At 35.3% G+C, this 23704-nt stretch overlaps 1 protein-coding gene and 1 long non-coding RNA gene across 3 annotated transcripts in view; one reads left to right on the forward strand and one right to left on the reverse strand.

The window, feature by feature from the left end:
* Positions 1-1373: 1373 nt before the first annotated feature.
* On the reverse strand, positions 1374-17461 carry LOC107195822. Of its 2 annotated transcripts, XR_003046882.1 has the most exons (5): positions 17128-17461; positions 13886-13966; positions 10761-10919; positions 5023-5096; positions 1374-2562 (listed from the first exon to the last, which is right to left on the reverse strand). It is a non-coding gene; the product is annotated as an uncharacterized LOC107195822 (long non-coding RNA). The 2 variants fall into 2 exon arrangements; XR_001517071.2 differs by lacking the exon at positions 5023-5096 and having other exon boundaries at positions 17128-17452.
* NDFIP2 (Nedd4 family interacting protein 2) overlaps positions 17460-23704 on the forward strand; it is a 60739-nt gene continuing 54494 nt past the window's right edge. The window contains exon 1 of the mRNA XM_006913803.3: positions 17460-17792. Coding sequence (XP_006913865.1) covers positions 17475-17792 — 318 coding nt within the window. The 5' untranslated portion in view covers positions 17460-17474. The remainder of the gene's footprint in view (positions 17793-23704) is intronic.

Consider the following 23704-nt stretch of genomic DNA (forward strand, 5'->3'; position numbering starts at 1 on the left):
TTGGCAAGGGATTATAGTAGAGTAAGAATACTATATTTTTAAATGACTATTGCTTTACTAAAATCTCACTCACACACATACACACACACACACATGCGTGAATTAAGACTTTGAATGTCCAAGTGTGTCTTGACAAGAGAGAAAACTAAGAAAAAAGACTAATTTCCATTGCTATCATAACTTAGCTTATGGACTTCTGTGCCTTGACAGCTAAATGACAGCAAGACCTTGAATGCAGATGAGAGGGTTAATTCCAGGACATTGAAAGCTCTCTGGGACACAGCTTGTTGGGTTAAGGTTAGAATATGACTGGGGCTAGGGCTGTTGGAGGTGCTTGGATGGGAGATTACAAGTTACAGTGGCCAGAGTAGAGGAGCAGAAGCATGTAATCAGCCTTGCCACTAGCCCAAATGTCCTTGTGAAATGTCCTTGTGAAACTTAGAAAAAAACACTTTCTCACATTTTACTGCCATCTGCCAGAAAGCCACAAATCAATGATGACTACAATGTGAACAGAGCCTTCTAGAATCCTGTATAGCAGGATTCAGGTAACAGCTCTCCCAGTAACTGGAGGTTAGGAAAGAACTAAAGAGGATTCAAGGGCTCGGAAGGATAACTTTTTCTATTTCATAACTTCCTTAGGATTATTAAGCAGATTCCTAGGAATATTTAGATGATTCTTTTCTCCTAAAGTAGGTGCTATAAAAATGGGATGTCTTATTCATTTCTACATAATTTCTATTAAAGAGCAAAGCTCATGATAAACAATGATAATGTCACAAATGATTGATGTATTAAAAATTATAAAATCTTAGCTTTTTAAAATTATAATTATTGGGGTGACATTGGTTAATAAAATCAGTTTCAAGTGTACAATTTAACAATATGTCATATGTATACTGCATTGTGTGTTCACCACCCAAAGCTAGATTTCCTTCGGTCACCAAATATTTGACCTCCTTTCCCCGTATCAACCTCCCCCCTTCTCCTTTCCCTTTGGTAACCACTAATCCACTGTGTCCATGAGTTTCTCTTTGTTTATCATGTTTGTTTGTTGCTTTCAGTTGTATTTCCCACATATGAATGACATCATATAGTTCTCAACTTTTCTGACATTTCGCTTAGCACGATTATCTCAAGATTCATTCACGTTGTTGCAAACAGCAGTATTTCATCTTTTCTTAGGGCTGAGTGATATTCCATTGTATATGTACCACAGCTTCTTTATCCAGTCATCTATCGTAGGAAACTTGGTTGCTTCCATGTCTTGGCCACTGTGAATAATAATGCTGCTATGACATTGGGGTGCATATATCTTTGCAGATAAATGTTTTCAGGTTTTTGGGTAAATATCCAGAAGAGGGATTGCTGGGTCTTATGGTAATTCTATTAGTTTTCTGAGGAACTTCCATACCGATTTCCATAGTGGTTGTGCCAATTTACACTCCCACCAGTATATGAAGGTTCGTTTTTCCTCACAACCTCAACACTTGCTATGACTTGTGCTGTTGATAATAGCCATTCTAATAGGTATAAGGTGGTATCTCATTGTGGTGTTGATTTGCATTTCCCCAATAGCTAGTGAAGTTGAGTATCTTTTCATGTCTGTTGGTCATTTGTACGTCTTCTTGGAAGAAGTGTCTGTTCAGGTCCTCTGTCCATTTCTTAATTGGATTTTATTTATTATTATTATTGTTGAGTTGTATGAATTATTGAGTTGTATGAATCTTTGCTTTGTTACTAGGATTATATTTCTTTCACCTTTGAGAAATTTAGAGCCAGGGCTCTTGTAACAGTCTTTTATTTTTTACATTAAATGTTAAGGTAACATTGGTTAATAACATTACATAAATTTCAGGTGTACAATATAATAATTCAATGTGTGTATACTTTATTGCATGCTCATCACCCAAAGTCCAGTTTTAAGTTCCAGTACCACTACTTTCTAGTTTGTGACCTTGAGCAAGTTACTTAACATTCCTGAGCTCAGTTTCTCCATATGAAAAATGGAGTATATATAATACCTACTTCATAAAGTTTTTATGAGGATTAAATAGTGTTTAAAAAATATTTCAGAAATTAGTACACAGCAAACACTCAATAAGTTTTACTATTATTACTAATCCAAGCAATACCTCACCTTAATTAATTTTCACAATTAACAGTTCTATCAGTTAGGATTTACATTTGGCATCTAGTCACAAATCATAAGAATAACAGGATCTTTAACTGTTTTTCTCTCAGAAAAGAAGTTTGGGGGTGGTAGTCTAGATCTCATAAGGTGGCGCCGTAGTAATCAGAAACTAAACCTATTTTTATATTCCTATGAAAATCCATGCTTTTCATAGCCATGGCTTCTAGCTTAAAGGTTTTTCTCATGACCCAAGATGGCTGCTGAAGCTCCATCCACCATGTTTGAGTTTCAGGCAAGCAAGAGAAAGGAAAGACAGTAAAAAGAGTTCATGCAAGATGGGTATCTCTTTCTTAAGGAGACTTTCTGAATTCTGTGTCTAGCTTCAGTGGAGGTTGTAAAAGGAGTCTTTTAATTGGTCATATTGCTACCTGGAAAAAAAAATCAAAGTTTTGTTATTAAGTAAGAAGACAATCAATATTGGTTTGATAGCTAGCCTTTCATAACTAAATCAGGACCCTAACATTGCCATCATAATGAAGGTTTTAATTGATCTAAGCAGTACTCCAAAATTATGATTTCTTTGTTTTTGCCCTGTGGTAAAGATATGCTTGCACCAGTGGAATGCAAGGTTCACTAAAGTTTGTGTGAAGATAATTCAAGATACAAAAGTAAAATTTATGAGTTCTGAAAATAATACAGGTTACCAGTCATTTATATCTTGCATTTCCCCTTGCCTTCAGGACAAATTTATACGGATAAATACATGTATTGTGTCATTGTGTATTATTCATGGATCATAGAGTAACTTTAAATTGGCATATAAAGGATAAAATCAGCCTATATATAAGAATGAACTTTTTGACCCAATCATTTAAAAATGGCAGCACTAATAACTAGCTTAATAAAATTATGGTCTTATAATTGACATTTTCCACCAACAATGTTCTAAGAACTGAGATATGGCATAAAATATGAAAAATGTACCTTTTCCTTTATAAATTATTACCTTTTATATAAAGGAGAAAGATAACTTAAGTAATGAAGACAAAGTTTTTGAGGAGGAAAAATTTTAATTATTTGTAAGAATTAAAGGTTAATAATCAACATAGAGACATCATTGCCTTAGAAGAATCTACCATGGTCAAGGCAGATGACCAACTATCTCGATTTGCCTGGGATGTTTCCAGTGTTAGCACTGAAAATCTCAAATCCTGGGAAACCTTTTGTTCTGGGCAAACCGGGACAGTTGGTTACCCTATTTTTTAAAGCTAATATCAAGGTAGCTGATTTAGGGTAATATAAGAGAAACGATTTTTTAAGATCTGGATAACAAAAACCTAACATATGATTCAGTGATAGAAAACACTGATTCCTGGAGTCAGAGGTTAAGGTAGATGTGCCTGGAAGGAGGGCAGAAGCAGATAGGAAAAAAGCAACTCAGCAGCTACAAGCTAATCAATCTTGCTTGAGTTTTTGCCATGTTATATATAAACATGTGTTTATGGCCCTGTCAGCTGCTGACAGTACCTCTTGTTTGCAAAGAAACATTAAAAATCAAGAGGATTTTCATAGAAAACTTCAACCTTAACTTTAAGTATTAAGTCATAATCTATACATCTGATTTTTCTAGTTCTCATATAAGGTGCCAGATAATATACAAGATGTCTAGTTAAATGTGAATTTCAAATAACTAATAACTCTTTAGTTTAAGTATGTCACAAATATTGCATAAGTCATACTAAAAAATTATCCACTGTTTATCTTTAATTCAAATTTAGCTGGGGGGGGGTTCTTGCATTTTTATTTGCTAAATCTGGAAACCCTCTAGGAAGAAAATCAGAATGTGCCCATTGGTACCAGTGTAAATACAATTTTTTTTCCTCAACAAGGCTCCCCGAGATAAAATAGCGCTTTTATCTTTCTCTTGTGAGCCTGCTCTCATCTACATGGTCCTTACTATTCGTGAAACTTAGCCTTTACAGAAAGGGTACTGGGTGCTCACCACCTATTATCACTGAGAAAGAAGGAGGGGGTTCAAGGTAGAATTCCCTCAACCTTGTTCCTATCCCTTCTCTCTAACTGTCTGTGTCTCTGTTCCTATCCTTTCTTCTTTAGTTCCTGTCTCTGCACTGAGATCCTCCTTCTGTTGAAATCTTTTCCCTGCAAAATAGATTTCATGACCTTGGCTCCTCCAGCTTCTCCCCTCCTGCTGGTCTTCTTTCTTTCTTTGTCATGTGAACAGTCAAGGCTTTTTGATTTTTAACCAAAGGAGCCCTTCAGCCCTCTAACTGCCATCTTCTCTCCTTTTCTTTGACACTCAAACTCCTTGAGAAGAAGTCTGCACTGCTGGGTCCCACACCTAATTAAACTATGGCATTACCTGGGAAATTTTATTGAAATATTGGTCCCACTTACTAAATCCTGGGGTGGGACCCTCACCACATCTAGCCAATTCTAACTCTTCCATATCTCTGGGCTCTAGTTCTGCCTCTGTGTGACCATAGTCCCTGTTTTGGTCCAGGTAAGTGTGACTATCACTTTCCTTCAGTTGCCCTAAGTACCTCAAACCTCCTGAATACACTTCCACCTAATCCTTGTCATATTCCTCATTTGAGTTTTTAACTGACTTTCTTTTGCCTTCAGGATAAAATCCAAATTTCTTAGCATGCCACGTAGAATTCTTAAGTATGTGGCCACTTCTAACCATGCAGCCCAATTGCTCATCACTCTTCTCCCCAAGAATACTTAACTGCCTGTAATTTCTCCAGGCACCATACATTCTTTTTCCTGGGTTTTACTTGTGCATCTACAGAGCTCCTCCTGCCTGGAACTCATTTAGCCTACTTCCTAATCTCATTCATCCTTATTTTTTAAGATAAAAAAATTACCTGTATACCTGTCTGTCCTTGCTACAGATTCTGAGATCCTTGAAGGCAGGCAAGGTGTCTGATTCATCATGTGACTGCACAATATACCACAATGGCATAAGATGTTTTTGTAGGCATTTTGTAAAAGAAAAAATACCTGTATGAATTACTGGATCATTGAATTAAAAACATTAAAAAGCCAACAAGTTATTTCCCATGGAAGGTATGTTAGAATGCAAATTAAAATTTCAAAAGACAACTGAAACTTAGAAAACTTATTGAAACTTATTAAACTTAGAAGTGGACAGGATCTCAGAGTTCATATAGCCTATTTTATATATTTAGAGATTAAAAAAATTAAAAATAAAACTAACTCAAATTTACACATATACTTCATCAGAATCAACTGGGTTTATATTCAGCTATGTTTCCTGTTCTTATTTGTTATCTGTATCTTTGATTCTTTGGCCTTTCCTTTGATTATCTTTCTCTTTACTATAAAATCCTACGATGGCTATCAAATTTCCTAATGCATCCAGTAAATTCAACTAGTAACTCCAATCCAAATGACAGTATGTTTTCTCTTTTCATCCCTATATCTGAATCTCTGTGCTAAATTGATCGAAGGTTTCACAATCCATTCTCTATCTCTTCTGGCCTGTGAATAGGATGTTTTAGAGAAGCAAAACAACTTATTTTGATCCACCAGTGCAGGTATTTATCATCAACTTTTTATGTTTTCCTTACATTTGTACTATTAATAAATTTTTCCATATTAACTAGAAATTGGAAAATCTCTAAGCAAAAACGAGTTCCTATATAATACTGTCCTTCAAGATATACAGGAGTCACTTATATACTTGTTTATGCTAGATTCACAAATACATATGCAAAATATTTATTAATCTATCTTGTCTCTGTATGCAAATAGCATAGTGTAGCGTGTTCACTTGTTTTTCTTCCAAATTTTTTATTGCAGTTAAATACACATAACAAAATTTACCATCACAACCATTTTTAAGTGTATGGTTTACTGGGATTAAGTTCGTTTATATTGTTGTGCAATCATCACCACCATCCATCTCTGGAATTCTCATCTTGCAAAACTGAACCTCTGTGCTGTTAAATAATAACTCCCCATTTTATCCTTCCACAGTCTCTGACAACCACCATTCTACTTTCTGTCTTTATGATGTTGACTACTCTAACTACCCATGTACATGAAGTTGTACAGTATTTGTCTTTTGTGTCTGGCTTACTTTGCTTAGCACAATGTCCACAATGCTCACCTATGCTATAGCATATGTCATAATTTCCTTTCTTTTTAAGGTATGCAATATTCCATTGTATGTATATATCACATTTTGTTTATATGTCCACCTATCATGGACACTTGGGTTGCTTCCATGTTTTAGCTATTTGGAATAATGCTCCCTGAACATGGGTATACAAATATCTCTTTAAGACCCTGCTTTCAATTCTTTTGAGTATATATCCAGAAAAGGAATTGTCGAATCAAATGGTAATTCTATTTTTAATTTTTTGAAGAACCATCATATTACTTTCCATAGCGGCTATATCATTTCATATTCCCACCAAAAGTACAGACGTGTTCCAATTTCTTCACATCTTCACCAACACTTATTTTCTGTTTTTTGATAGTAGACATTCTAATGGATATGAGGAAGTAATTTGTTTACCTTATTAGGATTATTTGGCCTACTTTGAATAATTTGATAGCTTAAGTATTTTTGTTTCTATTGATTATTTTTTAAGTTCATTTATGAAGCTTTGTTTTGTTGTGAGCAAATAGTTAGTAAAACATACTACTCTCATTTCCTGAATATTGATCTATAGTGCTTCTGACACAAAATGATCAGTAACCTTGAATTGATGACAATATCACATGTGCTTCTCAAACTTGAAATTTGATGTAAAAATCAGAAAAACTAACTGACTCTTTTTGTTTGTTTAATGACTATTTATTTGATAATATTAAGAATTACTGATAGGTAGATTTTTTTAGCCACGGTAATGGATATTATGATTATGTTTAAAAGAGAGTTCTTATCTTTTAGAGATATCTACTAAAATGTTTACAGACCAAATGAAATTTATGTCTGATATTTGCTTTAAAATAATCCAGTGGAGGTTGGGGGATGAGAGAGAGTAGGTTATAGATGAAAAAAATTGGTCATTGATTGATAATTGTTGAAACTGGGTGATGGATTCAGGAAAGTTTATTATATTAGTTTCTCTACTTCTAAATAAGTTGTGATTTTTCATTATAAAAATGTTTTAATCTGTTAAATTATTATTTAAAAAGAAAACATTTGTTAAGTATGGCGAGAGAAGCTTTTCACTTAATGAAGAAAAACATGAAATAAAATCTATATATTACACACACGTATTGCTTTTCTTGTATTTGATCCTTACCATAGAGAATCTAGGTCTAGGTCTCAAATGATATCAAACTTGGATCATATTAGAAAAAATTTTAAATTACTAAATTTGTATAATTAGTTAAATGAAATTGGAGCAAAAGCACTTTACTCATGAATTGATGCATAATCCAAACATGCCACTTTTTGCCTAGAGATTATAATATAACTCTGTCCAATAGAACTTTCTACAGTGATAGAAATATTCGATGTCTGCTCTGTACAACATGGTAGCCACTAGCCTATATGGCTGTTGAACTGGTTGATATGAACAAGTGGTTAGTAGACTAGGGAATAGAAGTTTAAATTGTATTGATTTTAACTTGCATTTTTAAGCAATTTTCATTAAAAGTTCTGACAAATTATGTTTTTTGGTAAAGATGTATCTGTCTGACAAGTGAAAAATAAGATCACAAACTTAGTCCATAAATTAAAAATTAGGGATTAGAAGTCATACTACTTGACCTGATATACTTTATAGATATTAAAATTTAAACTGAGAAAGCATTATAAATGATTTTTCTATAAATAACGTTACAGATTTTAAGTGTAGTTAGTCAATTATTATATGTCTTGTTTTAAGATTTCTGTTGAGTACCACATTAAGGGTATTTAATAGTTAATGATGATAATAATAGGTAGGTGACATTTATAGAATGCTTAGCATATGTGAGGCACTATTAAAATACTTTATATATATTCAATAATTTTATATGTATTTAATGGTAAAGATTAACAAATTTTATTCTTATACCAACCCTATTAGGTGTAGGTACACATTCTCAAATTGTTTTGCTATTTTACTCTCTTGCAATATGTTAATAAAGAATTTCTCATTACTTTGGAAAAATCCTATGTAGGGTACTGTAGTATAAGGTTAACTGGGAAAAGAATATAAAATTGAATATAGAGACTCATTCACTATGTTTCCTCCTCTTGGCCTCTCAAAAAACTATGCTTAGAAAAAAAACCCCAGAAATAAATCTTTGTCTATCTGTTTTTTTGTATATTCAAAATTTATATATTCAGAAAAAAGTTTATTATAAAGCTTTAGCTATTAAAATGATAAGGCATATTTAAAAGTTCTTTGTGGTTTATATTAGTATTTTATATTAGAAATAATCTGAAACTAAATTATTATAAAAGTTCATAAAAAATTCTCCTGAGATGTTTGGCCATTTACTTTCCCAGATGCTCACCCTGAGAATGAGATTGGTCTTAGTTGAGTCTGAAGATGCTTCTATTACCAATAAGTTATTAAGCTCAAATTCCTTAGAGGAAATGATTTTACTTATTTGTCAGATAAATAAAATTAAACATTTTTTTCCTTGAAGAGACAAATCATTAGTACTCCATAAAACTGAACTCTTTGAACTGACACTTTAATCTCTCTGATGTTGGCAAATAGATTGTGGGTGGAATAAAAAGTACATGTTTCACAAATGATTCTTGTTATCCTTCATTGATTTCAGTACTCCAGAAGCTAAAAATATCTTTTGGATACGCCACATATGTATGACCTAAGATGACTTTTTATGAAGCAAGAGATACATTGCATACATTAGTCTAGACTAGTCCTAGAAGATATGAAACAGACTCTTGAATTGTTACTATTAACATGAATCATGTTACTAGCTGCCATTTATTGAATATCCACCATATGGCAGGCACTATACTAGGTATTTTGTTATCTTATTAAATCCTCATTTCAGTCCACTGAGGTGAGCGATTTTATTTTTATTTTACAAATGAGGGAATGAATATGCAAAGAAAAATTCAACTTGGCCAGGGTTGGTAAGCTATAGAACCAGCTTTTAAATTCAGGTCTACCATAGGTAGTAATTGTGATGATTAAATAAAATAACCCAGGTGGAAATAGCCCAAATGTCCATTGATGGATGAATGGATAAATAAAATGTGATATATCTATATTTACATATAAAATTTCAGTCTTAAAAGAGAAACGGTATTCTGATACATACTACAAAATGGATGAGCCTTGAGGACATTATGCTAGGTGAAATAAGTCAGGCATAAAAGGACAAATATTGTATAATTTCACTTATATGAAGTACTTAGAATTATCGAATTCATACATATGGAAAGTAGAATGGTGGTTGCTAGGGGCTGGGAGAAGAGGAGAAAAAGGAGTTAGAGTTTAATGAGTAGAGAGTTTCAGTTGAGAATGATGAAAAAGTTCTGGAGATGAATAATGGTGATGGTTACCCAACAATATGAATGTATTAATGCCACTGTCCTGTACACTTAAAAATGGTTAAGATTGTTAATTTTGTTATTTGTGTTGCACCACAATAAAAAAAAATCATAAAAGACTATCTATAATAATAAATGCAAGTAGGAAGGAGGTTATTAATGACATGTCATTTATGTGGTCAAACCTAGTTCTACTTACATTTAGAGTAAATTGGGGGAAAATGTCATGGAAAACTCTTTGAGATTGTCTAAGCTTCATTTATAAAGTATGATAGTTTTATTACCTCTTGGAATATGTCCTTGTTGATATTAAAAATTCTTAAAAAACAAGAGCATTCTATGAACAAATGCTATGCACCTATTGTATAGCAATAAAATGAAGGCTTCAATGAATTATAGGGCCAACAAATCAACAATGAAGGCCTACTCTATGCAAGATTCTGTGTTAAGTATTGCAAGTGGACATATCCTATACTTCTCTGAAGCAAGCTTTGCAAGGTAGGAGAAGTAAGCCCAGATTAAAAAAAAAAACTGTAAAGAAGAGAGGTGAGCAGGCCAAATAGATAAAGCCTTCTGAAGAGAACACTGAAAGAAATGGACACAGAGAGATAAAAAGTCTGACACTCATATGGAGAAACATGCACATTCTCACTCCCCGAAAGTAAAGGCCAGATTAAAAGAAAATTGTTTTAAAGACCAGTTGTTGATGGATAGTTTTGCAATTTATTCCTCCTTTTCCTATTACAGAATATGAACCCCCACCTTTGGTATTGTAAACACATGCATAAGAGGAGGAGGCAGGAAGTGAAGCAAATCAACTATACCTGTCTACTTACATGAAGCCTGGTTCCTAATGTCAAAAGGAATAAAAGGAGTTATCTATCTATCTGTCTGTCTATCATCTATCTATCTAATCTATCTATCTATCTATCTATCTATCTATCTATCTATCTATCTATCTATCTATCTATCTATATCTGACAAAGCACCAGTTATTTATGGGAAAATAATGAGTTGTTGCAAATCCAAGAAAATGTCATGCAATTCAAGAGATAAATAGGCAATATTAATGTCCTATGGGTAGTGCTGACATAACATACAAACCTGTCGAGAATTTTTATATGGATGCTGGTCACATGTACAGTAGGCTATGATGATCTCCAGACAGTCGATAAAGATATAAAAGGGAGCTCAATTGTATTAGTCATCAGGGAAATCCAAATTGAATCACAATGAGATACAACTATATTCCCATCATAAAGGCTGAAATAAAAAAGACAGATGATATCAAATGTTTGTGAGTCTGTGGCTCAACTGGAATTCTCATATACTAATCATGGGAGCCAAAATTGATATAACCATTCTGGAAAACTGTTTAGCAGAATTTACTAAGGCTGAACATATACTCTATAATCCCGCATATCCACTGTAGGAATGTACTCATCAGAAATGAATATATATATTCACCAAAACATGTGCAAGAATATTCTTAGCAATATTGTTCACAATAGCCCTGTTATGAGTTGAATTGTGCCCCTCCCTCCAATTAATATGTTGAAGTCTTAACCCCTAGTATCTCAGACTGACTTTATTGGAAATAGAGTTGTTGCAGATGTTAATAGTTAAGATGAGGTCATACTGAAGTAGGGTGGGGCCCTAATCTAATGCGAATGGTGGCCTTTTAGAAAGGGGAAATTTGGTCACAGACATGCACACTGGGAGAATGCCATGTGAGGATAAAGGCAAAGATCGGTGTAATGCTACAAACCAAGGAACAACAAAGATTACACAAAACCACCAGAAGCTAGTGGGGAGAGCCATGGAACAGATTCTTGCTCATATCACTCCAAAGAAACCAACCCCGTTGACACTTGATCTCCCACTTCTAACCTCCAAAACTGTGAGTTAATATCTGTTGCTTACGCCATTCAGTTTTGGGTACTTTGTTACAGCAGCCCTAGTAAACTAAAACAAACTCCAAGCTAGAAACAACACAAATGTCCATCAGTTGTATACATTTAGTAAAACAAGTAAATAGAGCATGATATAGTCACACAATGGAATATGTTGACATAAGAAACATCCAAACCTGTTGAGTGTTTTTATGAGTTTATTTGAGACGAAATGATGACATATACCAGGAAGCAAGATCTTAAATGCTCCAGAGAGTGATAGTTTTGCAGCATCTTTTATGCATTTGAGGAGAGATGATTACATGGAGGTGAGGGAAAACAAGTTGGGATTGGATTACAGGATATTTAACAAGGCTGTGTGCTCTCTTGAGGGTGGTTATAGCTTATTGCAAAGGTGTGTTAACCCAGATGCACAGAAACAATGGACAACACTTGCATAAGGCAAAGATAACCTTTTACTAAAGAAGTTATACACCTGGGGCATGACTATACGCCATGACCCCATGACCTGCCCAGTTAAAAATTTATAATCAGATCACCCTGTGAGGTGATTTGCCCTAGAAACTCTTTTTTCATCTACAAATACTATAAAGTAATAAAAATGAACTAATTACAACTATGCTCAATAATATGAATCCTACAAATATAAAGTTAACAAAAAAAGAATCATACTCAAAAGTGTACGTATAGTATGACTCCATGTATATAAAGTCAAAATTATAAATTATTCGAAACTAATTTATGGTGCTACAAGTTAGGATATGGCTAAACTTTATATGCAGGTAGAGAGAGGAAGTGAGCCAAGGGCTTTCTAGGGTTCTGGAAATATCCTATTTCTTAATATGGGTACTGGTCTCATGGGTTTCAGTTATGAATAATCTTTAAGCTGTACAATTATGAATTACACACCTTGTGTGGACAAAAAAGGGGTTTTACAGAAAGTAAATTCACAGGGTGACCTTATCATAAATTCCTAACTGGGCAGGTCATGGTGAGTAGTCATGAACCAGACATAAAACTTCTTTAATAAAAGGTTTATCTTTGTCTTAAACAAACCCTGTCCGTTGTTTCTATGCATCTAGGTTAACACGCCTTTGAAATGCCTCTTTTCAGACCACTCAGAAGCAAAAAACACCTAGGTTAACACACCTTTAAATAATCAAAACCACCCTGGAGAGCACATGATCTTGTTAACTATTTTATAATTCAATTCCCACCTTGCTTTTTCCCACCTACATGTAATCTTCCTTACATTTCCTTCTTAATTCAAAATGGATAAGAGAAGCTGCACACTGCCATTGTGACAAGCGTTTTTCTCAGTCTGTTGATGTCCTCCTTCCAGGTGTATTCTCTATTTGGCTCAAATAAATTTTCTTGAAAATTCTCGACAAGTTTGTACATTCTCATGTCAACATTACTCATAGGACATTGACCTTATGCTATAGGATTTTTGCTGGCTGAGCTATAAAACATTTTATCCTAATGTGTACATTTTAGGGGGTTCAGGAAATATTAAAAAATAAATACATATGTGGGGGTTCAGCACAAGTCACCTCAAGATGTGCCTTGGTGGTATGCAGATTTTTTGAGCTAGAGGGAACAATGACCCTGTGGGTTAAGGGAAACTTCTGCCCCTCAACTACCTTGAAGAACTTGAATTAGGGGTTTTGCCCGTAATAAGAGATTATCAGAGATAACCTCTTGACATCCTTGTAGGGCAGGGCAAACTTCTATTTACTAAATATCTGCTCTTCTCCTTGTTCTGCAATGACCCTTTGAAGTCCCAAGGCACCTTACCTCATCCCTAGCTCAGAATGTCATAAATACACATTTTTCTTTTTTACCCTCGAACGTCTAGTTCAATGTGGGGTCTCCGACTTTCTCACATATATGGAAATCCATACAAATGTATATAATTCAATTTAGTCATTTTCCCTTGCAAATCTCATTCTTTGATTGTTAGACCAGCTGAAAGAAATTTGAAGATAGAGAAAAGTTTCCTCCTCCTCCACATAACTAATGTTAGGTATCTCTATGTTTTCCAAGACTACATTAGTTCCCTTCATTCACTGCGGATATGTTTCAAGACTCCCAGTGGATGCTTGAAACTGCGGATAGTACCCAACCTTATATACACTATGTTTTTTGTATACATAGATAGTTATGATAAATTTTAATTTATAAATTAGGCACAGTAAGAGCTTAATAATAATAATAAAATACAGCAATCTCAATAATATATTGTAACAAAAATTTTGTAAATAATGTGGTAGCTCTCTCTTTCTCTCCCAAAATATCCTATTGTATAATACTCACCTTTTCACTTAAAGGAAACACTTTACAGTTTCCTTTCTGCATACCTGAATTTCCAGCATCACCACTCTTGCGCTTTAGGGCCTTTATTAAGCAAAATGAGAGATACTTTAACACAAGCACTGTGATACCTCAACAGTATAACCAAGATGACTACTAAATGACTAATAGGTAGGTAGCACATAAAAGCCAAAGACACTGGACAAAAGGGTGATTCATGCCAGATGTAGCAGGACAGTGTGAGATTTCATCATGCTACTCAGAATGGCATATAGGTTAAAACTTTTGAGTTATTTCTGGAATTCTCCATTTAATATTTTTGGACTACAGCTGACCAAAGGTAACTAAAACTACAGAGAGTGAAACTGTTGATAAGGGGGGAACACTGGATATTTTTGGAGAGCCCACTTATTGTATTCTAAAAAATACATGTTTTACTTGTTCCAGAGTAGGAACTCCTGAAAGGCTTAGCAGCTATTCTAGAATTTATCCTTTTTGGTTGTAATACACTTAACTATAGCATTTCTTCTATAAAAAATGTTGACATGTTGAGTTCATTTTGTATTGGAGTTCTATATTTTTGATTTTTAGTAGTACTATTTTGGAGGGCTGTTTCTTGTTGGATTTTGTGGGAACACTCAATGGAGTATTTTGGATTGTTTATGAGTTACCACATTTGATACAGCTGGAAGTGGAATGAGCTAGATATCACTCTATGACTGCATTTACCTGAGGCTCAGTTTCCATACCTTTGTTAGGCAGTTAGGTAGCCATGAGCAACAGGAGCAAAAGCCCAGATCCATAACCATAGAAATGACAATGCCGATAGCCCAACCCAAGAGGCCACCCTTCGGCCCTCTCAGAGAAAAACTCGTTTTTCAAATAACAATAACCTCTGCATCCTAGAGTACAAGGATATAAATGACCATAGCATAGCAATCGGTTTAGGCCAGCAACAAATGTGCAGTAAGGAGTACTCTGACCTTCTTTTCAACTCAGCCTCATTACACCATCATTATAATATCATGCATATAGCCAGAAGTTCATGAATCTAATTATAACAGACTGAATTCCAGGGAGGAACACATGTAGTTAACAATATCTTATATAACAGTCAACTGTCAATCAAAACTACCTCACCCTTCAATCAGCTAGCACCACCCTTGTAATCACCTATCAGCCCAAATATAAGACACACCTCCCCACCTTTATGAAGCTATAGCCCTCTCGATAGCATATTTCTCTCTTGAAATATACTTTAATTAAACTTACTTTTCCTAATCTTCACTGATCTGTAATTCTTTATTGCATTGGTGGAAAGGACCGAGGCTCTCAGTGCCAGCGAGGCAAAAGGAACCTAGATTACCCGCAACGGTGACACCTTCAAATGAAGGTTTTGGGATGGGCTATCAGGAAGGGCCATACAAATTCTAAAGTTTTATAACTCCATGAAATTGTCTTTTACAGACAATTGAGTTCTAAGGAAATTTCAAGGGCCTATAGTGAGACAAATCATCTGTCCCATTCAAACAAAAGCATTTTGATTTTCTAGTCTATGTGTTAATATTTATGTGTGTGTGTTTTTGTAACACATTTTTTGTTTGGCTCAAATAAACTCTTATAAAAATTATCTACAGGTTTGGACATTTCTTAGTTGACAAGATTATTTAAAAAATGAGGCCTGGTTGCTGTTATAGAAGAAAGATGGCAAACAATTTTTACCATGTTAAGGAAACCTTGAAGTGTAGACAACATTTTTCTCTCCCAGTATTTTATACACACACCCACACCCACATGCATACATATACTATGTCTTCTTACAACACGATCATACATTAGTTAGTCAAGAAAACTTTTTATAATAGTCAATATTCTCAGTGCCAACCCTATGGCACTTTCTATGATGAAAGCGATTATCAGCCTTGCTGAGAAAAAAAGAAGACAAATAACAACACATAATGTTCATTATGTACGGTCAGAGAACAGCCTTCTATACTCAAGGTAAAGGCCATTTCAATAACTAATGACTTAGTCCAGTGTAAAATATGTATCTCCTAAAACAAAATAGCTGTTAATTTGCTCACAGTTGTTGCTCATGATTAAACAAAGGAACAATTAAAATGCTAAATAAAACAGTGTTAGCACTGAGATGGTTAATCAGAATCCAAATCTTTTCTAATTGTTGCCTGATGATGACTCCATGTATATAAAAGTACATATAGAAAATGTAGCTGTTAGGAAATACTTAATATGGGAATTTGTTTTTACCTCTAAGCTAACTCTCTGGTACCTCCTCCCTTTCTTTTGTTCCTGTCTTTATCCTTTATCATACAGAGACAATTTCAGCTTGTTCTATTTACATAAACATGGGATAGTTTTCAGTGTCAGCTTGGTTAGCTGTATACCCAATTATTCAATCATAGACTACTATAAGCATTGCTGTGAAGCTATCTTGTAGATATTACTAAAATCCAAAATCAGGGTATAAAATGTACTTTACGCTGCCCCATCATACTCTTCTACTTGATAAACATGCTTTGTACCCTGTGAGATACACACAGTACACGTGGACAGAACAAAAGGGGTTCTATGGAAAGTAACCTCACAGGGTGATTTGATCATAAAGTCCTAATTGGACAGGTCTTGGTGGGTAGTCAGGCCTATAACTTCGTTAATGAAAGAATTTATGCTAGCCCTGTCTATTGTTCTTGTGCATTTAGGTTAACACACCTTTGAAATAACAGAAGTAATACATCTCTAAGGGGTAGTAACTCTCAAGAGAGCACATCATCTTATTAACTATCCTGTAATCGAACCCCTGCCTTGTTTTCTACAATCTGCCTTATGTCCCTTCCTTAATTTCAAATGCATAAAAGCAGCCGCAAAACTGTTATTCTCTGGAGTATTTGAGATCTTGCTCACACGTTGTCAGTTTGGCTCAAATTAATAAAAATTCTCTACGGGTTTCTTAGGTGGACACAGGTTATGTGTTGTTAACCAGACACCGAGATAGTCTCACAATGTTGCACGCAAAGTGATTCCTTGCTGTTCAACTCTCTCAAATTATTTATGTATGAAAACAAAATGGTCCTATCTTATCTCAATATTTTCTTGTATACTTCCAGTAAGTTGGGGCTCTAGAGGTCTCTTTCCTTGAGATGAGTATGGCTGAAGAGTCCTTGTTGGGATTCTTGTCTTTCACTACCAAGCGGGAAACAAAAAATATTTTAAAAGATATTTCTTACCTCACTAATGACTTTGAGCATTTTAGAAATGTCCTAGAGATGGATCTCCCTGCATTGTCTTAGGTTGGGTGAGTAATAAGAGAAGTGTCGGTAAATGACCTGTCCGCAGGTATTCTACGAACGCGTTCGCTCTCTCCTCCACATCTGTTTCTGCCGTGGTGTGATCCCGCACTCCCCAGGGTGCGGGATCACACCGTCCAATAAAAAAGACCAATCAAGGACTTTTTTTTCTCCGTTCCTTTTGCCACCGCCCACTCCCGACAGGGTGACAACCTAGACAGCTCCTCCGACTTGTCTTACTTTTCCATCTCCTCCCACCCAGCCAACCCCCTCAACTCGCGTCGCGGATGGGACGCCGGAGGACCCAGCGCGCATGCGCGACCATCCCGCGCATGCTCAGTAGCACGCGCTGCGCCTCGGAGCATCACCGCGTCGCGGCAGAGGCGGAGGTCTCCGCGGCTGCTGCGGGAGCGACAGGAAGTGAAGCGGCCTGCCCTGGTGACTGCGGCGGCACAAACAGTGGCGGAAGGAGCCCTGCGGCTACGACGTCGTCGACTGGGGTGGCCGAGGGGGCTGAGCACCTAGGAGACTCGCCGGCTGGGAAGCCGGGTCCCGAGCCGGGTAGGATGGATCATCACCAGCCCGGGACTGGCCGCTACCAGGTGGTAAGTTCCAGGCCCCCGCCCCGGCCCCCGGGAATCCCGGGACTGTCTGCCTTCGTGTCGCCGAGTCTCTTGCCTCGGATTATTCCCGGAGGTGACGTGCTGGCCTTTTTTGGGGGGCGGGGGGCGGGCGGGAGAGGGGAGAGGCTCTTCTGGCCGGACCTGCTTCCTTCACGCCTCCTGTGGAGGCTGTCTCTGACTCCTTTGAGACCCTTCCATTTCCACGCCCGTCTCCTCCTAGCTCCCCACCCCTCACCCGCATCCTACACCCTGCTGTAACCCCACCCCCCAATTAAAACTTATATCTGTTTTATTTCTCACTTTCTGGGTCATTTCCTTATTCCCTGACCAAGTGACTTCTGAGACATTCTAGTGGATTGTCTACTGAAAATGGTACTGAGTTTAACGTACCTTCTGCAAAGGTTATCACCGTCATAAACGGAGTGGGTGTGGGGAAAGGGGATGTAAGCATTACGTAGGGTAGGATGTGGATTTGGCAAAAAACAAATGTAGCTTTAAAAATTGTGCAACTGTAGAGACTAGTCGTGATGCTGATTTCGTCTGTCAGCTCTAGTTAACCTTTGTCATTTTTGTCCTTTTCCATTTTGTTAATATTAAAAGTGAATGTATTTTTTCTTTCCCATTTTTTTGGGGGGGGTAGGCGAGGAGAAACAGGAAATTTTACTAGAAAAATGCTAATCTTGTTGGAAAAATTATTTTTCCTTAAGTACAATATTTTCCAGCTTAACCATATAAACCTTTGTATATTGAAATGAGTGAAAAGTTTTTCTCTATTTTCAGTGTCTAATTTTTCTAATTGGAAATTCCTATTGTAACACTATTAATAAAATGGACTCAGCAATAGTTGACTATTTTGTTGCAGCTAGGTAACATGTTATTTTGTAAACTTTGAGTCAGTAGTTAAATCTGTTTATTGAGAGGAGAAAAACAATATGTAGCGCTGATGTTGCAATTAATAGTACTGTTTGTGACATTTTACAAATGTATATATGTTAGATTTCACCTTTTAAACCTACCTGCACATGTGAAACAGTTGTGAGTTAAGAATTTCTAATAAGTGTTTTGACAAATAATGAAGGCTACTGAAAGATGAAATCCATTTCATCTGCTTTACATCCTGTTGTACCTCCAAATGATCCATATTCTGAATTATGTGAAAACTTATCAGTATTTTCTGGACAGTTTGGAAAATATTGTTGATAGCAGGTAGGGCATTTTTCAAGGTGTCAGTGTATACAGTTTTGGTGGTTTTATTTTTTTATAAAAGCATTTTTATTTTTTTGCAGATATTAACAAAAATAAAATACAGTAGATAAATATTGAATACTATTACCAGTGGGACTTGTTTCTCTTTGTAATGTATTTTTGTTTCTTATTTGTTTCCCTTAATGACATTAGCTGATTTGAATTTTTTCTCTTTGGGGGTTTTACGAGAATCAACTATGTTCTCATACACAAGTCACTAAACATTTTTAAGTGATGTAGCTGTGCCTTAAAATAATTTATTATATTGTCACATTTGTTTTCAGTAGTTATCACTAGTTAAGACTTGACTTATCTTTTAAAATGCCTAACGCCAAAATATTGACATTTGTTCTCTCAGTTTTAAGGTATTTTTTTTTCTTTACAACTCATTTCAAAATAAGTAGACAATATTACATTTTAATGCTCTTTTTTTTTTTTTTTCCCAAACTGGAAATGTGTCTTAGACTTTGAATGGGTGGAGGCATTCTTTCAGAGCAAAGGGCAAAAATCAGTCCTTCTAAATCATACTACTCATGATTTAAGTAGATGGGCCATAAATTTGTTTTTCTTGTAAGGCAACGTGTTTAAGAATCTTAGCATAGTTTAAATTTAGATTTTAATTCCTGTTACTATACAGTAATTTCATCTGTCTAGTATAACTCCTGGTTTTGTTGAAAAATGGCCTCATCAATAATTATATCTAGGTATATGTCAGAGAAGCTGCTGAATTGGTCTCTAGTAGACTATTTAGCCAGGGACCAATCTGCAGTTGTGGCTCAACACAACTGTTTTGTGTGGCTGCCTTTAGCTCAGGTGTTTTGAAAACTCTGGAAAGTTTAATAAACTTGAGCAGTAAACAATTTCAGTTGTTGAGTGTTAAGTGATGACTGAAGTAGGAGATAGGCAAGCATGCTTAGGGGTGAAATGGTATGCAATGTTAATTTATCACTTGCTGGTAGAGTTAAAATTTAGCTTTCCATATTGGAAAGTTAGCAGTGATGACCAGAACAATCAGAATGACTTACTACCTTTAACCAGTGCACAAGTTTTATGAGGAAACTGTTTTTTCTGTGGTGTCTTCTTTCCTTCCCAAGTTAAAAAGGGTACAAATTTTGTTAAGTAAAACAGTGGATAATTGGGTAGAGCTACAAAAAGCCTTGACCATTACCCATCTAATTTCAGAAAAAGCCAGGTATTATATGTAGTTTCATTGTGTTATGAGAAATTGTTTTGTTTGGTAGGAAATGAGCAGTGTTGCCAAACTATGAAGTAGTTGACTTGAAGCTGTTAAGCCACATTCTAACTTTGATGTTTTCTATTTTAGAGGATTATGTGCCTGTACCAAGCTACTACTACTAAGATTTCAAAGGTATTCTGTTATATTGGCACTCTATGTTGCAGCAGTAGATTTCTCAAACTGTATTCCTGAGTGATAAGAGTCTTAGAAGATTTATAACATATTAGCATATTAAAACATACATTCACATATTAAAACCATGAGAAATTCTGCTATGAAGTTGTTGATTTGGATTTGTTTAACCAAACTCTTAAATCTTGGCCACAGATTTTTAAAGAAAAATTTAAGATTATATTGACATTTCCAAAATGTTCGTTTTCTGTGATGATCTATATACTTAGCTCTGTATCCGGAGAATGAGAGTTGCCCTTGATAAATCAGCTAATACGAAGGTTGACTATTGATGATTAAAAAAAAACAAACACAAGTTACAGAGTCATCTGGGCTTTTATTTAGGTTGTGTTTACAATTTATGAGCCCTTGGTTTGGTTACTTAGAACTGAAGCCTCAATTTCCTCATATTAGTACTCACTTCATTAGGATTATTAGAGAATTTATAAACACATATAAGAGCATAGAGACTGGTACATGAAAAATAAGTATTGTTATGAATAATATAAAATAAAGTATAAAATATTTTATATATTTCAGTTATTATTGGTGACCACTTTGTGTCTTGTTTTATTTAGTAACCTGAATATCAACTAGTTCTTTGTTGTTCATGTCAAGAATTGTGAAGTTTTTAAATTCTATTTTACCATATTTAGAAGCTAATAAGTTAATCTGTTAATATTTCATGGTTGCTGGCAGAGAACAGGAGACTCCCAGGTCAGCAACAAATGGCATTATCACGACCAGCTGCATGAATATCAGCATATTTGTGTAAGATTTCCTTGCACCCAGGTCCCATGAGCATGATGGGTCTACATGGATGCACTAGTGGGTCACAACTGAGGAACTCAAGAGCAACGGTGCAAGTACTTTTTTAGCAAGCAGCAAACATTGTAAAACAACAAACAAGCTAGTTCACCTCTCCCTGGGAGGGCAGTAACATGCTGTGGTAACCTTGACCTTCTTTGTTACCTCTGTGACTTATTACATGAATCCACTCAGTATCAGGAAATGGATAAGCTTTACAGACTGTCACACTCAACAAGAATCTTCAGGGACACTCAGGCCCACGGTGAACTGCCTTACCCAATAGAACGTATTCTGGATGAGATAATATACGTTGAGTTTTTAGGTTCAGTCATTCACTTTTGTTTTCCACTTTAAAAAAGTACTGCAGTCTTTCACCTTATGTTGCTCTTAGTTATTATTTTCTTTTCTTGGCCCAGTTCAGTTCCTTTGATCTTCACTTGTTTCTTTTTAACTTACCAGTATTCTTTATCTGATTTATATTCTTACCACGCCTCTTTTACATCATCAGGGTTGTCCATTGCTTAATCTAATCTAAGATACTTTTCAGCTCTTGTCTTGCTTCATTTTTGTCATATTGACACTTTGAATCTTCTCCTTGAAACTCCTACCTTGTTAAGAAGAAACTTTCTGCTCTGATTTTTCTCTCTTCATGAACTTAATTTGTACTTAACTCCTTAAATATTGATGCTTTCTATGGCATGGGCTATTGTAGTAGCCTAGTTACTACTTTCTTCCTTCATCTGAACTTCTTTCAGGGTATCATTTGCATTACATGAGTCATATTTATAGAATGTAAGTTACATTTTTCATTTTTTTTGTTCAAAAATCTTCAGTGACATCTTATTAAATTCCCTCTGTCCCCATATTTAATATTAAACTTTTCGAATATATAAAGTTGGAAGACTTGTACAGTTAGCTTCCATAAACCAAGTAGGGTCTACAGTTACCAACAGTTTGTTATATTTGTATTACTGTACACCTGTCAATCACTTTTTTGATGCTTTCAAAGTAAGTTGCAGATATAAATGTACCTCAGTGCAAACTGCTTGCTTACCATTAGCTTAGAGTTTAATATTTCCTTAAGATTCTTTTTCTTTAGGGTAAAATTGACAAATAGTGAAGTGAACAAATCTTATTGGATGGGTTTTGACAAATCACCTGTTTAACCCAGACGACTTTCAAAATATCGAGTGGAATCAGCAAACTAAGTTCCAAGTCTTGGTTTTGTAAACAAAGTTTTATTGTAACACAGCCATACTTATTCATTTACAGTGGTAGAATTGAGAATTTGAGACAAAGCCTAGAATATTTGCCCTTTACAGAAAAAGTTTACTGACCCCTGATACAGAACATTACTATCACCCTAGAAAGTTCCCTCATGGCTCTTCCCTTTCAATTCTTACTCCCCATGTGATAGTTATTCTGATTCTTTTCACCTTAAATTAGTTTTGTCTATTCTGAAATCATACAGCATATAGTCTGCAAAGCTGCTTTTACTCTGAGTCAAGTTTTGGAGATTGAGCCAGGCTATTGTGTATATCAGAAGGTCACCCCTTTTTATTGCTGAATAGTATTTTGCATGAATTATATAAATTGTATCATTATACCTCTATTTATTCATTGTTCTTTTGGACATTGGGTTCTTTCCAGTTTTTGGCTATTACGGATAAAACTGTTAAGAATATTTTCAAACAATATTTTTGTAGACATATGTTTTCATTTCTCTTGGGTAGAATTACTGGGCTTTAGGGTAGGTGTGTGTTTAGTTTTGTAAGAAACCACCAGACTTTTCCCCAAAGTAGTTGTACCATTTTTCACTATGAACGATGTATGGATGTTGTGGTTGCTCCACTACCTTTCTAAAATTTTTTTGGTGTCTGTCTTTTTAATTTTAGCTATTTGGGTGGGCTTATTGGATTTTTGAAGTATGAATTTCTCTTCTATATATACAAGTTCCTTGTATTGGTTTTTCCTTATATTTTAGCAATCCCACCTCTTAATTTTTATGCACTAACTTCTGGAGTCTAGCAGAACCTACTTATTATTAGGTCTTCAACCATAATGTATTCTCTCTTCACATATGTTTATTTCTCATCTGAAGTTCTGTACCACACACCCTTCTGGTTTGTTTACCTCATAAAATTCTGTTCTTAAAGGTAAAAACTCCTACAAAACTATAATTGGAAGAGGGAGGCAGGGCGAGTTTCTTGTATCTGTCATCATCTGGGCAGAGGAAAAGGTGAGAATCACAGTATTGGAGAACTTGTCATACCGAATTATGTTTTTGTGTGTCTTTATACCTTCTAAACTGGTGCTTTTCCTCAGAGATGTTTGAGGGTTCTGTGAATGTCTGATCTTTATTTCATCTTTAAAATAGGTTTTAAAAAATTGTAATTGAGGAAATTCACATTCAGGTATATTTTATACCAAA

The sequence above is a fragment of the Pteropus alecto genome, unplaced genomic scaffold (assembly GCF_000325575.1).
Source record: "Pteropus alecto unplaced genomic scaffold, ASM32557v1 scaffold72, whole genome shotgun sequence".
NCBI classification, from domain to species: Eukaryota; Metazoa; Chordata; class Mammalia; order Chiroptera; family Pteropodidae; genus Pteropus; species Pteropus alecto.